Genomic DNA, 13,742 nt, shown 5'->3' with positions numbered 1-13,742 from the left:
GTCCTTTCTTGATAGATCCTAAGCGGTCGTCATCAAAATTACATAGAGGAACGATAATTCGCCTGTGTATAGCTGTACGCGCATCTGCACTTCACTGGCCTGCACCCATACCATAATTCCCCGATGGACGGTGAACCCGGGTAAATGAACATACATATATAGATTCGTAATTAATTGCAGGGTTGCATCGCGTCGGATGCTGCGCGGGGTAGACACCCTTTAATTTCGTCGTCTGGCGCTAATCGCTCGCCCCAGGAGCCGGTTTTGGGGTGATTTATTAAATTATCTTATCGCCTAGCGTGTCACGCAATGAAATTAACTCCCGAACTCCAGACCCCTGGAGAATAGCCTAAGGAGTTCGACGAATCGACGTATGTAGTCAACGTTAACGCGGCCCCGCTCCGGTTGAGCTCGCAATCAAACTGGGTGCCCGGTGGGCGTTAGCTTGGCCTGTACCACTTTTCAGCCGATGATCTCTCGGGTGCGCGCACCCTTGGCGACGACGGCGCGCAACCACCCCCGCACTTGAAAGCGTACGCACACTTGCCAGGGAAGAAGAGGAAGACGGAAGATCAAGGGAGGCAAAGTCCCCGAAATCATAGGAGGGGAGATTGCAACCCAGTTCCCGGCTCAGAAAAACAGCAATCTTTCCTTGTCTCATTTTTAGTGAGATCGATCGAATATCCGCCCCCAATGCCAATTTCAAGTTCTAACGAGGATATGTCAGCTGCCTGAAATCCAGGGAGGGCCTTAAAATGGGCTGAATAAGATCGACTGTTTTGTTATTGTCAGTACCATTCCTGGGAATGGAATTATTTGTAGCAGTTGCTTGATATGGCGGTCGTAGCTGTTTACACTGATGAGCAGTAAGAGCCTGAAATAATTAAAATTAAGTTTGAGGATGTGATAATGCCTCTCTATCGAATGCTGAAAAATTGGTTGGGGGAAAGAAAAGGTAGGAAGTAATTCATAACACATGGTAGAGTATTCAAAGATAATATATATATTAGGGTGGTCCTTATTTTGGGTGAGTCGGAATTTCAAACCTCTCACCCCTTGCATATCTCCCATTTGCCAAAAAAAAAAATGTGTGCAAAGTTTAAGCCCAATCGGACAACGTTTACCCGTGGCCCAAGAGGGTCAAAGTTTAATATTGGAGCCAAATGATAAAAACGAGCTTGAAGGCCTTATTTTATGTAGACCAGCGAAAAAAAATCGTAGCAGGCTATAATCCACAAGATTTCTAACTAAATTCACAACTAATTGAATGTACTGATACCGAGTTCCGCCAAAAATTTCTATGTCGAGTTGTAGATGTAAATACGTAGATTCTACAACATACGTACATCTACAAATACGTACATCTACAACTCGTAAATGTAATGTACGATGTAAATACGTAGATTCTACAACATACGTACATCTACAACTCGACATAGAAATTTTTGGCAGAACTTGGTATCAGTACATTCAATTAGTTGTGAATTTAGTTAGAAATCTTGTGGATTATAGCTTGCTACGGTTTTTTTTCGCTGGTCTACTTAAATAAAGGCCTTCAAGCTCGTTTTTACCATTTGGCTCCAATATTAAACTTTGACCCTCTTGGGCCACGGGTAAACGTTGTCCGATTGGGCTTAAACTTTGCACACATTTTTTTTCTGGCAAATGGGAGATATGCAAGGGGTGAGAGGTTTGAAATTCCGACTTACCCAAAATAAGGACCACCCTAATATATATAATATGATATAGTATTCAAATAATGGCGATAGTTGACAGTTATTATTTACAGCTTTCGATGATAGTTTATGTACATCTTCATTGTTTCCGGCAACGGTAGCATCTGTATCTTTTCCTTAAAGCAATTAATAAACAAACGGGACCGAACGGAGATCGGCTTATCGGACTTGTGCTCACTGTAAGCTTTTTCGTAAGTTTTGCTCGGCGCAACAGTCGACAAGTCTACGTCCATGCTGTAGTCATCGACCTCTGAGTACGAGTGGACAGCGCTCCAGCTCGAGCTACTGTCGTCGAAGCAGTTATTGATGTCCTCGATTATGCCGCTGTCCGAATTATCCCGTTTTGTGATCTGCTTCCACTGTATCGGTACCTCATCTTCGCTGTCGCTTTCGGTATCGCTCTCGCTGCGGCGTGCGGTACACTCATCGGACTGTTTTCCCTGGCTACAAAAAGCCTCACTACTGCTGCTATCAACAGTGACAGCATCTGTGCCTTGGTTCTCAGCCATACCGGAACTCTCGTCCTGTTCCAAGTTGGTACTCGGGCTTCCAATGTCTGCCGGAGCATCACCGTTCCATTTCTCCTCCACTATTCTATCTAGAGTAGCACCAACTCGCCGACCTACGGCGGCAGTTCTCTGCTGCAAGAGCATTGCGACTCTATCGAGTTGTAGCGGGTTACTCGTGGCCTCAGACTCGACCTCCATGTTGAAAAGAAAGCGTGTTCGTCCTATAAAATCTACGTCCCACACAGGGCCTTCACGCTCATCGTCGTCATCGATGTTTTCGTCATCGATGTTTTCGTCGTCTTCGTTGTCGTCCTCATCCTCCTCTTCATCATCTTCTTCATCGTCCTCATAGTCGTCGTCATCCCACACTGTGTCGCTGGACATTGGACAAAAAGAATCATTTCGTAATGGATGAAGTGAAGTATTCATATTCCGCCTATCGAGTTCCGGAAACTCTTCCCAAATGTTTTCACGCAATCTATGTCTCACTATACTTCTACATAGTTCCTGGAGGGACATAGGTTCACTGTCAGCTGTAAAAAACATTTACGGTTCATTATTACTGTTCCAGGCTACATTTTTGTACCAACTCGGTAATGTCGAGTTATATTTAAGTCACTTCACTTACGCAGAGTGATTGAATTCTGGTCCGCTGGATCAGGTACGATCAGTGTTGCAAACGATACCCCCAAGGATTTTTTACATGCCCAGACGTTCTCGCTAGTCCTCGTGAAACAACATAGATGACCCTTGTAAGGCATCACGACCAATCCTCCAACTCGTACAAATCGTTTAATCGCATCTATGTTACTATCAGAAACTGCCGCTCCACAGTAAACCGCATCATATTCTTTTCCCGGTGTAACGCGCAGACAATTACCTGAAAATCAATTACTTATCACGTAAACAGAATATACTTGTCATAAAAATATGCATTTACAAGTCAGAGAATGCCCTTGCATATTACCTTGTACGAACGAAGGCTCACAGAAATCAAATTCTTCAAGCGTACGTGAGTACAGTTTGAATTTTTCCAATTGCTCATAAGCATATTGAAGACAGTCTTCATGCAATTCGATGCCATGATTAATGCCATAGGGTCCTGAAATATGGAATTGCAATATTACTTCCATGTGACAAATAATTAACAGCAATCTTCTATTCCTTTATAATTTTCATTTTATTTCAGTGGTCTTTCGAAAGAGAAATCACCCAAACAAGTACATTCATTTGGGAGCATCCGATCATGGTTATAAATACATACCTAATAACAGGCCAGCCATTGTGCTCAAGTATCCAGTGCCGCTACCGATATTTAAAAAGCTCTGCCCAGGTTGGAGAGAAAGGTACTCCATCGCTACTCCATAGACACAAGGTGCAGACAAGTGGAGGTTCCCATGTTTCCAGGCAAGATCTTTGTACGCACTTTCCTGGTGTGAAGGAAGCAAGTAGCTGGCGCGATCCACAGCTCTGAAAACAACTTCGATCTCCTTTCTCCGGATATAGCCAGTTTCCAATAAATACTCGACCAAGTCGTCATTGTTCTGGCCAATAGTAAGGGCTCCTCCCATCATCGAAATTAATTCAATGAACCTAAATAAATGTTAAATGTTCGATGTAAAAAAAACTTCGGACGCAGTGTAATTGACAACTTCTCATAATAAACAAAAATGATGTTAGAAGCGACGGGATAAAGAATCAAGGATATGACGGAACTGAAAAACTCTAGTAACGACTTTTGAAAATTGTCAACACAGTCCTGGAACGGTTACTGGCATAACCATGTCAGCTGTACATAATATTTACGTTAATTTGGAAAGATTGATAAATATCTTACGCAGGTCACAGGTAGCGGATGTCGATAGGGAACGTTGTGACGTCAGTTTGATCACCCGTTTTTCCAAAAATTGTTATTTTACGAATATTAGCGGCAAATAATATGGCGCGGTGTAAAACAACTCGAGTCTTTTGAGGTAACAATCACCCATTAGATACTGGCTTGTGCTCCTGTCGTCGCGACTCAATTGTTTTGATTAATATGAGAGTTCATCAAGAGTGTATCGAGTTTACGCATCAGCTGATAACCACCATTTTTATGCAACAAAAATACATAACAACACAAGCGATGCTGCGTGGATCTGCGCCGTTGCACGACAAACGATGAGCAGCACGGATGAACTATTTCAGAATGTAAAATGGCAGTTTGCAGGAGGGAAATTTGGAGAATTCGGAAATCCGGCAATGTCGGATAATCAGTCTCGAGTTTCTTTTATTATTTCCATGACCCGATGTCTCTCCCCCCTCCCCCCGCCCCTGCGTTGCCTCGCGGTCAGTCAGTCAGGTAGGTGAGTAGCAGGCAACGCTGGAATTGTAAAAATTCTCGTCGACTCTCCCAGATGCACGCGAATGGAACCCTCTATCTGCGAATGGAACTCGAGAGCATAAGAAGTGACGTGCTACAACGCGCATGCGCATTCAGAATATTTTCTACACTGCTCGTATGATGGCGACTGACAACTTTAAAACGTGAGTTTGGGAAAATATTTGTTTCTTATATTTATAGCGTATCGTCAGGGGGGGAAAGTAGGCATGTTCGTCTCGGCATTAAAGACTAGCTTTCCGTACTGTTATAATTTCGTATGTCTCAGTCCATTGTTTGGAAAAATTAAAAACCGTCGAACCTGCAATCGTTGTGACCAATGTTCATTTATTCCGTTGGGCTATAGCTATAATCACTTCTACACATAGTAGAAGTTTGCACAATTTTAATATTGTTACAAAATATCGAATCGTTGAACATAAGAATACTCCTCGGTACGGAAAAATAATCAACAAGCTAGTCTAAGGTATGCTGCCTTATCATAATCTTCGCACACGTGTACATGTTTTATTAGTTTATATTTTAAAGCTTAACTTTACACTACACGAACGAAACGAGACTGCATGCTTTCATATATTCAGCTTGGCCCCCGATGTATAATACAGCCGAAACTTATCACAGCGTATACTAGATATCGATACCAATGTGTTGGTCATTTAAACATATTATTCCGATCATTTGTATATTTTCATTATGATTTCTGTCTCGTCACATTGTTTCGTAATGTTATAATGCTATACTATAATCAATTCACTCTTTCAACAAAAGTCTTGTAATTTATCGATGCACGGTCTAGCCAGAGCTACGACGCCGCGGGGGTGGGGGACGGTCGAAGATTTCCTTCAGTTTGTGACTAATTCCATAGAAACTGTTTGCCCTGTCGGGTGAGTGGAAATTATAGCGCCGCATTATTTCGTAACTTTATTTGACCTGCATACAGCACCGTACGGTTTGTGTATTGAAAAATCAGTAACTGTTGCCAAGAGTTAAACTCGATATGTGTATGTAATTCTGTATATTGAAATGTGAACATCCAAAAGAATAAAACTGTAACAAAAGGAAACATGAAATGAACAATCACGTGTAATATTGTGTTTATAATAACTCATTCTTAAATGGCAATTTTAACAAATAACTTGTCATCATAACATCACTACGATATCGTGCAGATATTCGCGTTCCCTGTTAAGTTTAAAGGAGACACGCTAAGTTAATATTTCAAGGTTTAGAGGTTATTATACTCGATATTATTTTCGAGCGAGTTTCATCATCTGTAGAGTGGCTTTAGAAATGGTTCACAAATTTCAATCCTTTATACCTATTAGGTTATTGTAATAATTGTTGCAAAGATTTTTCCAATACGTTGACGGTGAAAATAAAAATTTGCAATCATTTTTGTTTTGAAGACGGCTCCCCCTATGGTACCCTCTTTCTTGCGCCGCGGGATTACCAATCGCGTGGCAACGATTTTTGAGGTGTTTCTCTATGCCTTGTGGTTGGCCAGCGTCAGAGGCTTGGGACCAATCAGGTCGCAGCGTTCTGACGTCTACCTAATTTTCCAACATTCTCGGAGCGTCGACTCTAGTCTGTTTCAAAGTCTATGGCCTTCGCAGGTTATCGGTCGGACGGAACGCCGGGTTTGAACCGTGGGAACGAAGTTGAGCAAAGTGTAACTGCACGATTCGACGCTCGGCTCGGATACGTTTTGACTTGTAACTCTCGTGGTAGTTTTCGTAGATATGACACATTTGTGGGATTGTTGAATAGTTAATGATCGTTTATCGTGTTGACAATTGCAACGGTAGATATAAGGTACTATATTAACGATAGATTTACTTTTCTCAATGACAATTGTAACTCGTATACTCGTTCGCGTTGTTCAAGAACGACAATAGAAAAATCAAGTTGCTCGAACGATCGTGGATATGCATAACAGCGCAGTGATTTTATTTCATTCAATTCTTTCTTGAATGCGAATTAATGCTACTCCGGAGTTACGCTCACTTTTATTCATGCTCGGTTAATTCAACCCAATGATTAAACTCTCTTCTCGAAAAAACATTCGGCGCGTATTTCAAATTTTCATTCAGTTATGGTAACGAACGTTCCGCCGTTTTATTTATTATCACCTCGACATATAGTTTTTATACTTTCTTACGTGATTAAAGAATTCAATTTCGTGTTGCATACCTTGTTTTCGTTTTTACTAATTAACGCTAATGAGTGCCAATGAATAAGAAATCTCCAAAATACCTTGTTTAAGTAATGCTTATCGATACTTAGCTCCAGTAGAATGGAGGAGGAAATAGTGGTGGATGATCACATCGAGACTATCAATGGTGGAACACATTTATCAGGGGAGAAAGCAGCAGCCGTTATGCCTCTTCTGTATATTCAACAAGGCAAACTTCATGCAGGACAGCCAGTGTCCGGAAACCAGACGATAACTGCATCTTCTCAGTCCCAACTAGCTTCGATTATTACTCCAGTTAGTAAACTCATTTGTACACAAGTATATGAATAATAGAATTTTACTAATCTCTTGAATATTTATAATTTTTTTTTCTCCAGATTGTCACTAGCCAAAACAAAGTATTTATAAAAAGTAATTCTCAAGTAAGTACTGCTCAAAACAAACCACACATTATCATTCACCATCATCGGCCGATTACCACATTGAGCACGTCATCTAGCAACCAGTCACAGAAACACATCGTTCTGCGAAAAACTAATACAACCACAGCCCAGATTGTACCACTCCAAACGACTCAAGGATCCCAGCCACATGCGCAAGCAGGAAAGCACACCTTTGCATATCTCAGCAACCTTATTAAGCCCAATAAATCAAGGGAAACTGTTGTTATTCCAGCAGGTAAATTGACAAATAATGAGAATAGTAGATAGTAAACGTTGCGGTGATGAAGTTTTAGTGTAACTGAATTGTTTTCTTACAGGAGCATTATCCACGACACAAGTTGCAAAACCAAAGTTAGTAATTGCTCCTGTGATATCTCAGTTATCTCAGCCATCATCGGGTAGCACAACGCCTGTTCAGAGTCAACCGTCAAAACATACAACTAATTTGCTGCTCCCAGTCACCATTCCTCAGCATAGTGGACCTGCTAAACAGGGCATGTTTAATTTGAAAATCAACAATGGCCAAATCAGTACAGACAACAAAGGAACTATCACAGGTATGTTATTACTGTCCCTGCTTAAAAATTCGGTAAAATATATAAACGGATCAGAACTGATCAGAATTGAATTAGATCCATTTTGGTCAATTGGTAAAGCCATATCTAGCTTTTAGATGCCAATAGAAAATCAATAGGAATCGATGATTTTCAATGAGATTTCAATTTTTATAAGATTGCATGGGCTCTGGATGGGTCAATACAATATTTCTGTAGAACAAGTGATAGAATCCGATCAAAGTTTGCTAACCCAATGGGTTTAATTTCATAGCCTTTCAATGAGGAATATCTTGAATAGAATCCTGAAAAGAATTGGTGAATAATATCAACCGTTTTGAATTATTTATTCTAATTGGGAATACCAGATTTAAATTCGAAGCCAAATTATGTTTGTGTGTTAAAATATTTAGAAAAAAAATTGCCAGTATTTTCCCTCTATTTGTTAAGCTCAACCACTAATTTTTAGCAGAAAATTCATCACTTGATATGGATGTTTTTTCTTTCTAAGTTCTACGAGAATCAAAAGGTGGCAGCTCTGGAATTCATCCACCTCCGCTTCACCCATTGTCAAAAATGAGCTTACTGAATTCAGTAAAGGGTAAGGGAAGTTCAACCGATGGCATAAAAATAACGGAGAACGCAGATTCTGCAGTGATAACGCCGATTCCAAATAAAGACGATGATGCGCCACCCGAAAAACGGAAGAAAACTATAAGCAACATACTGCGAGGCAGTGGCGAGAAACGAAGCAAAAAGCAAAACTATTCAAAGTCGTCACAGGATAACGCGGGTGACGCACTTTGCTCACCAGTCAGTCTAGATTTAGATCACGATAAAAATAAAAAACGTCAGAATGATGACGACATTACTCTAATCAAGGTAGTACCCAGCGAAGATAAGAGACTGAAATTAGACGCGGCGTTGGACGATGAAATCAAGATTGAAATAATTAAATCACAACCAAGCGTCGACAGCGATGCTGCAACGGATTTTAATGGCGAACGTAAATCTGGCGGCCAGGTTAGCGAGTCGAAAGAGATTACCAGTAATTTTCATCAAACCGATCCAAATTTCGATCCTGCAAAGGTACTAGATTGGCAAGATGGTGTTGGAACACTGCCTGGCAGCACATTGAAGGTTATTACACCGTAGAAGTTTATTTCGCCGTATATTAAGGACGGTTTTATCTCCGATTTTAATTAATTATTTTTTAATTCTAGTTTCGTATGAATGAATTTGGGATGATGGAAATGGTTGAGGAAGAAGATGGTAAACAAGTAAAGGGAAAAAATAGCGTTGACAAAGAAAATGTATGTCTGTCACAAAATTCGTCTAATGCCAGCCTTTCAGCGATGAGTGCCGATAAAAAAAGTGGGTAAAAAATGTATTAATTTATATAAATGCTGAACTTATCATTTGCGACATGCTATACCTAATTTGGTTTTCTCTTACAAAGTAGAGGAAAAAAAATCGAGACCTGTTGCTGCAGACACCATTTATTGCTGCGAAAGTTGTGGATGCTACGGTTTGGCTGCAGAATTCGAGAGTCCAAATTCGTGTGGCCCATCCTGTACAGAGATAATAGAAGCAAAAAAGGTCGCATTAATACGCAAGGAGAAAGATCTGAAGTAGGTTCGACAATCGCGTAATATCTTCTTCATTAATTTATAGCGAATTTTATGAATAATTTAATTATTTGCAGAGAATTGCGTGCAAAACGAAATCGCAAGAGGTTATTGCAGGAGCAGCATCACCGCCACAATAATAATCTTGAACCCCAACAGCAAAAAGAGCAACAACCATCACAGTCACAGTTACAGCCTCAGTCACAGAAACCAAAGCAACAACGACCACAGTCAATAGAATCAGATGAGCAGTGCGTATCCAAGTCTGAAACGGACGAGGATCCTAAATATGGAGCTCCTACTCCACCGGAAGAAATCCAAGAAGATAATGATTCCAAGGTATCATTGACTTTTCGTACAACGGTGATACAAGTCGATGGGAGAATCATGAAATCCTTGTTCTAATATTCCTATCGTTTTACTTTCAGTACCCCTGGCAAACTGGAAAGTTAGGTTTTTCATGGGCAAAGTACTTGGAACACACCAAGGCCAAAGCTGCACCAGTAAAGTTATTCAAAGATGCTTTTCCATATAGTAAAAACCATTTCAAAATTGGAATGAAACTAGAAGGAATAGACCCCGAACATCCATCTCATTATTGCGTTTTGACTGTTGTTGAAGTCGTAGGTGAGTTCTGAAGTAATTATTACAGGTATTTTTCTTTTTTTTTTCATCGGCAAAACTAACATTTTTTTCGTTATGCTTGCTTTGATTAATAACAGGCTATAGAATACGCCTACATTTCGATGGATACCCAGAGAATTATGATTTTTGGGTGAATGCTGATAGTATGGATATTTTTCCTGTTGGTTGGGCTGACAAAAACGGTCACAAATTGGATCCTCCCAAGGGATACGTTGCGAGTAATTTTAGCTGGACAGCTTATTTGAAAACATGCAAAGCCCCAGCAGCTCCAAAGACTATATTTTCAAACAAAAGCGTGAGTGAAAATAAATTTGGATACTTATCTATTGCTAATAAGTACAATGTACACACACATAAATACAACCACATGTAATCCTTTATTCAGAACTAGGAGAGCTTTTACATAACATATTTTTTTTTAACATCCCGGTTGTAACTGTGTTTTACTTTAAAAGTCGTCTAATTGGGCATTTCTGTGCGACTTTTTCGGTTGCAGAGCTGTTTTTTTTTTCTACGTAATAGATAAATTCACGTATATAACATCGCATATTGTTGAAATTTCAGACACTTTTTCCAAACGGATTTCGACAAGGCATGAAGCTTGAAGCTGTGGACAGAAAGCATTCCTCGCTAGTATGTGTTGCCAGTATTGCAGAGCTAATGGATTCGCGAATATTGGTTCACTTTGATTCTTGGGATGAAGTATATGACTATTGGGCAGACGCGAGTTCGCCCTACATCCATCCCGTCGGTTGGTGTCATCACAACGGGCACAGTCTTACACCACCAAATAGTAAGCCTCTTCATTGTCCCAGATGTCTCCTGTACTAAAATAAATCTGTATTTCACTCACGGTTTATGTTAATGAATTATCTCATCAGACTACAAGGATCCAAAGGCATTTACTTGGGAAGTCTACCTTAGAGAGACCAGATCGGTGGCTGCACCAGCAAGAGCCTTCAAACAGCGTCCACCCTGTGGATTCAAACGTGGCATGAAATTGGAAGCTGTAGACAAGCGAGTACCTCAATTGATTAGAGTCGCGACTGTCGAGGACGTCAAAGATCACGTGTAAGTACGACTGCGTTGACTCGAGGAACTCCCAAGTACTTGTTTGGAGAAATTGTCACTGTTCCTTTTAATATCCAGGTTGAAAATTCGTTTCGATGGTTGGCCTGAACACCATGCCTATTGGATTGACGACGATGCACCTGACATTCACCCGATGGGCTGGTGCCTAAAAACTGGCCATCCCTTGGAGCCACCCTTGAGTACGGATTATTTTTACCTTCAGGGACTGAAAAAAGTCGATGAGCCTAGATAAATTTTTAGATTTATAATGGTTTATCAATTTTTGTGGTTTTCAGCGCCTGAGAATCTTAATGATCGTCCCGAATGTGGGACATATGGATGCCGCGGTATTGGTCATGTGAAGGGACCCAAGTATGCAACGCATAATTCTGCATCCGGCTGCCCATACTCACCACAAAACTTGGTCAGACTCAAACTGTTACCAGACAGACTAAACGTGAAACAAGATTCCTGTGACTTCGAAGAAGATATACATGACCGACCGAAGGGGGATAAATTTGAAAGAATACGAATGGAACGTAGTGACAAGAATGAAAAGTACTTGTACCATGACGATAAGTCGGAAAGAATATCGAGAGTCGAACATTCGGAAAATCCGTTCGAATTTAAACATGAGAAGACCGAGTATCCGGAGAGGTAAGAGTCAACATTGAAGGGTTTCACGTTAATTCAGAATGCCTACTTTCAAGTAAGATTATTACGATTTTTGATTCTTGTTTAGATCTGGAAGATTTCGAACCAACCACAGCGATGGGCAAACCGACGACGACGAGTCATCGAAGAAACGAAAAAAGCGGTAGGTCATCCATTCAGGACGTTATTTGATTTTTAATATATCGATTTCCAAACGCACAATCAATAAGAGGGCTGAATGTATGATCTTCATGTTTAATTTCAGACGAAAAATATCTGAAGAAATATCAACTCTCTCTCCGGCCGGATATTTCGGCGATGCATCAGCAATTTCGATACCGTATGCGGCAAATATTCCCGACAAACAGCTCCGTACGGAGATATATCACTCCGTTTACAATCCAGGATACAATCCACTTCCAGATGCTCCTCATATATGGGCTAAGCACAGTAATGCTTTGAACAGAGTTGTCGCCAAACAGAACACCGACCCACGGCGATGGTCGAACGAGGAAGTGATTAAGTTCATACACAGCGTTCCTAACTGCCGAGAAATTGGCAGTATTTTTCGTAAAAACGTAAGTATCAAGCATCCTTTTGCCTTGACTGAAATGAGTAATATGTAGCTTGTGTAATATTTTTTCGTTTTACAGAGCATCGATGGTGAGGCGTTTCTGATGCTAACTCAAGAAGATTTGGTCTCGCTACTCGGCCTACGGCTTGGCCCGGCTATAAAATTATATAATAGTATAGTTTTGCTGCGTCGACGAGCGGCATGAAGGCTCAGGATTGTGAGAATTACCATTCTTCATTTCAATGCTGGCGTTCGCAAATACGGAACAAAACAAATGTTTGGTAATCGCTGTAGAGAAGCGATCTATTTATTGAAAAATTTTAATGATGAAATTAATTTGAAAAATCTAAAGAAAAACGAACACAGACACACACATTTTCGCGATCATTGTATAAAACCGAAATACATTTATGCTACATATACCTACTGTTAAGGATAAAATGTAGAGATAGTTACTTAGAATTAGAAACGGCATACCTAAAGAACTGCCGAAATGTTATTTGTATTGAATCACTTATAAGTATCTAAAATTTACAAATTCGTACGCGTATGACTTATTTGTTCGTGATATAATAATTACTATTATAGATTTGATGATTTATTATTATAATATATATATATGTATTACTCAGGATCGAGAATGGTTGGAAAAACGAAATCAAGAATGATTTTTAACAATCATGTAAAAATGTAAATAAATTAAAATTTCATTATGCAAAACTGTCATGTACGCATCTGCGTAATTTCACTAATATGTATAGTAAATCAAAGATGTGGAAAGATGCCCGAAAACGAGCAAGGTAAAGTGGGATTTGTTAAATTCAGTCATCGACTTGAGTGATAAATGAAAACAGCATCTAATACCCGTACAAATAAAGCGATACATGAACTTTCTTTGAACAAGAGAGAGAAAGCTGGTCGAAACAAATACAACTAGCAGCTAGCATCATAAATCAAATAAAACGATCTCGTTTTATACCGACAAACCTGCATTCCTGTAAGTGATTTGTAAACGTCGATGGAAATTATTCGACAACTCGATAGGTAAATTTAATAAAAACTCCCGTTTTCTAATCTGATCGAACGCCTCCGTTGTCGTCCTCGGAAACCGTGCGGTGCTTCTTATCCTCTTTTAATTGGAAAAATAAATGGTCCTCCACTGCCCTCGTTATTCGCTCGCGTTACCTGGTGCGCACGACGTGCCCCGTGGCTACCTGCGCTACGAGATGCGAGAGAACTAGAACTATGTGTACGTGTCGTGTATGCAACCGTCCCTCCGTCTCGCCGGCCTGCCGATGTTTACAGCCTGGTGGTTCACGGGGGCGAGCGGAGTCCGTTCAGTCGGTGGTTCGCC

The 13,742-nt window shown here is 40.4% G+C and overlaps 2 protein-coding genes and 1 long non-coding RNA gene across 10 annotated transcripts; 1 reads left to right on the top strand and 2 right to left on the bottom strand.

The window, feature by feature from the left end:
* Positions 1-982: 982 nt before the first annotated feature.
* On the bottom strand, positions 983-4,541 carry LOC124181655 (protein-L-isoaspartate O-methyltransferase domain-containing protein 1-like). 2 transcript variants are annotated; one of them, XM_046568429.1, is made up of 5 exons: positions 4,334-4,541; positions 3,510-3,838; positions 3,213-3,347; positions 2,874-3,125; positions 983-2,778 (listed from the first exon to the last, which is right to left on the bottom strand). In XM_046568429.1, exons 2-5 carry the CDS (start codon positions 3,817-3,819, stop codon positions 1,784-1,786), a joined length of 1,692 nt encoding a protein of 563 aa, XP_046424385.1. In that variant the 5' UTR covers positions 3,820-3,838; positions 4,334-4,541; the 3' UTR covers positions 983-1,783. The 2 variants fall into 2 exon arrangements, with proteins under 2 accessions (XP_046424385.1, XP_046424384.1); XM_046568428.1 differs by having other exon boundaries at positions 4,083-4,536.
* A 3-nt stretch (positions 4,542-4,544) lies between these two features.
* On the top strand, positions 4,545-13,108 carry LOC124181648 (lethal(3)malignant brain tumor-like protein 3). Of its 7 annotated transcripts, none has more exons than XM_046568411.1 (17): positions 4,545-4,771; positions 6,909-7,113; positions 7,197-7,497; positions 7,580-7,819; positions 8,328-8,956; positions 9,040-9,190; positions 9,276-9,447; positions 9,522-9,783; positions 9,873-10,071; positions 10,167-10,384; positions 10,654-10,882; positions 10,971-11,160; positions 11,239-11,360; positions 11,457-11,817; positions 11,903-11,977; positions 12,080-12,392; positions 12,468-13,108. In XM_046568411.1, the coding sequence occupies exons 1-17, from the start codon at positions 4,713-4,715 to the stop codon at positions 12,591-12,593; spliced, it is 3,852 nt and encodes a 1,283-aa protein (XP_046424367.1). In that variant the 5' UTR covers positions 4,545-4,712; the 3' UTR covers positions 12,594-13,108. The 7 variants fall into 7 exon arrangements, with proteins under 7 accessions (XP_046424367.1, XP_046424366.1, XP_046424370.1 ...); XM_046568410.1 differs by lacking the exon at positions 4,545-4,771 and adding an exon at positions 4,804-5,509 and having other exon boundaries at positions 9,279-9,447; XM_046568414.1 differs by lacking the exon at positions 4,545-4,771 and adding an exon at positions 4,805-5,091.
* Positions 10,672-13,709, bottom strand: LOC124181668. The gene is made up of 3 exons (XR_006870531.1): positions 13,376-13,709; positions 11,009-11,386; positions 10,672-10,916 (listed from the first exon to the last, which is right to left on the bottom strand). It is a non-coding gene; the product is annotated as an uncharacterized LOC124181668 (long non-coding RNA).
* Positions 13,710-13,742: the final 33 nt, after the last annotated feature.

Source organism: Neodiprion fabricii, chromosome 4 (genome assembly GCF_021155785.1).
Source record: "Neodiprion fabricii isolate iyNeoFabr1 chromosome 4, iyNeoFabr1.1, whole genome shotgun sequence".
Taxonomy (NCBI): domain Eukaryota; kingdom Metazoa; phylum Arthropoda; class Insecta; order Hymenoptera; family Diprionidae; genus Neodiprion; species Neodiprion fabricii.
The sequence above is the reverse complement of the archived record's forward strand: the minus strand, read 5'-3'. Positions and strand labels throughout refer to the sequence as shown.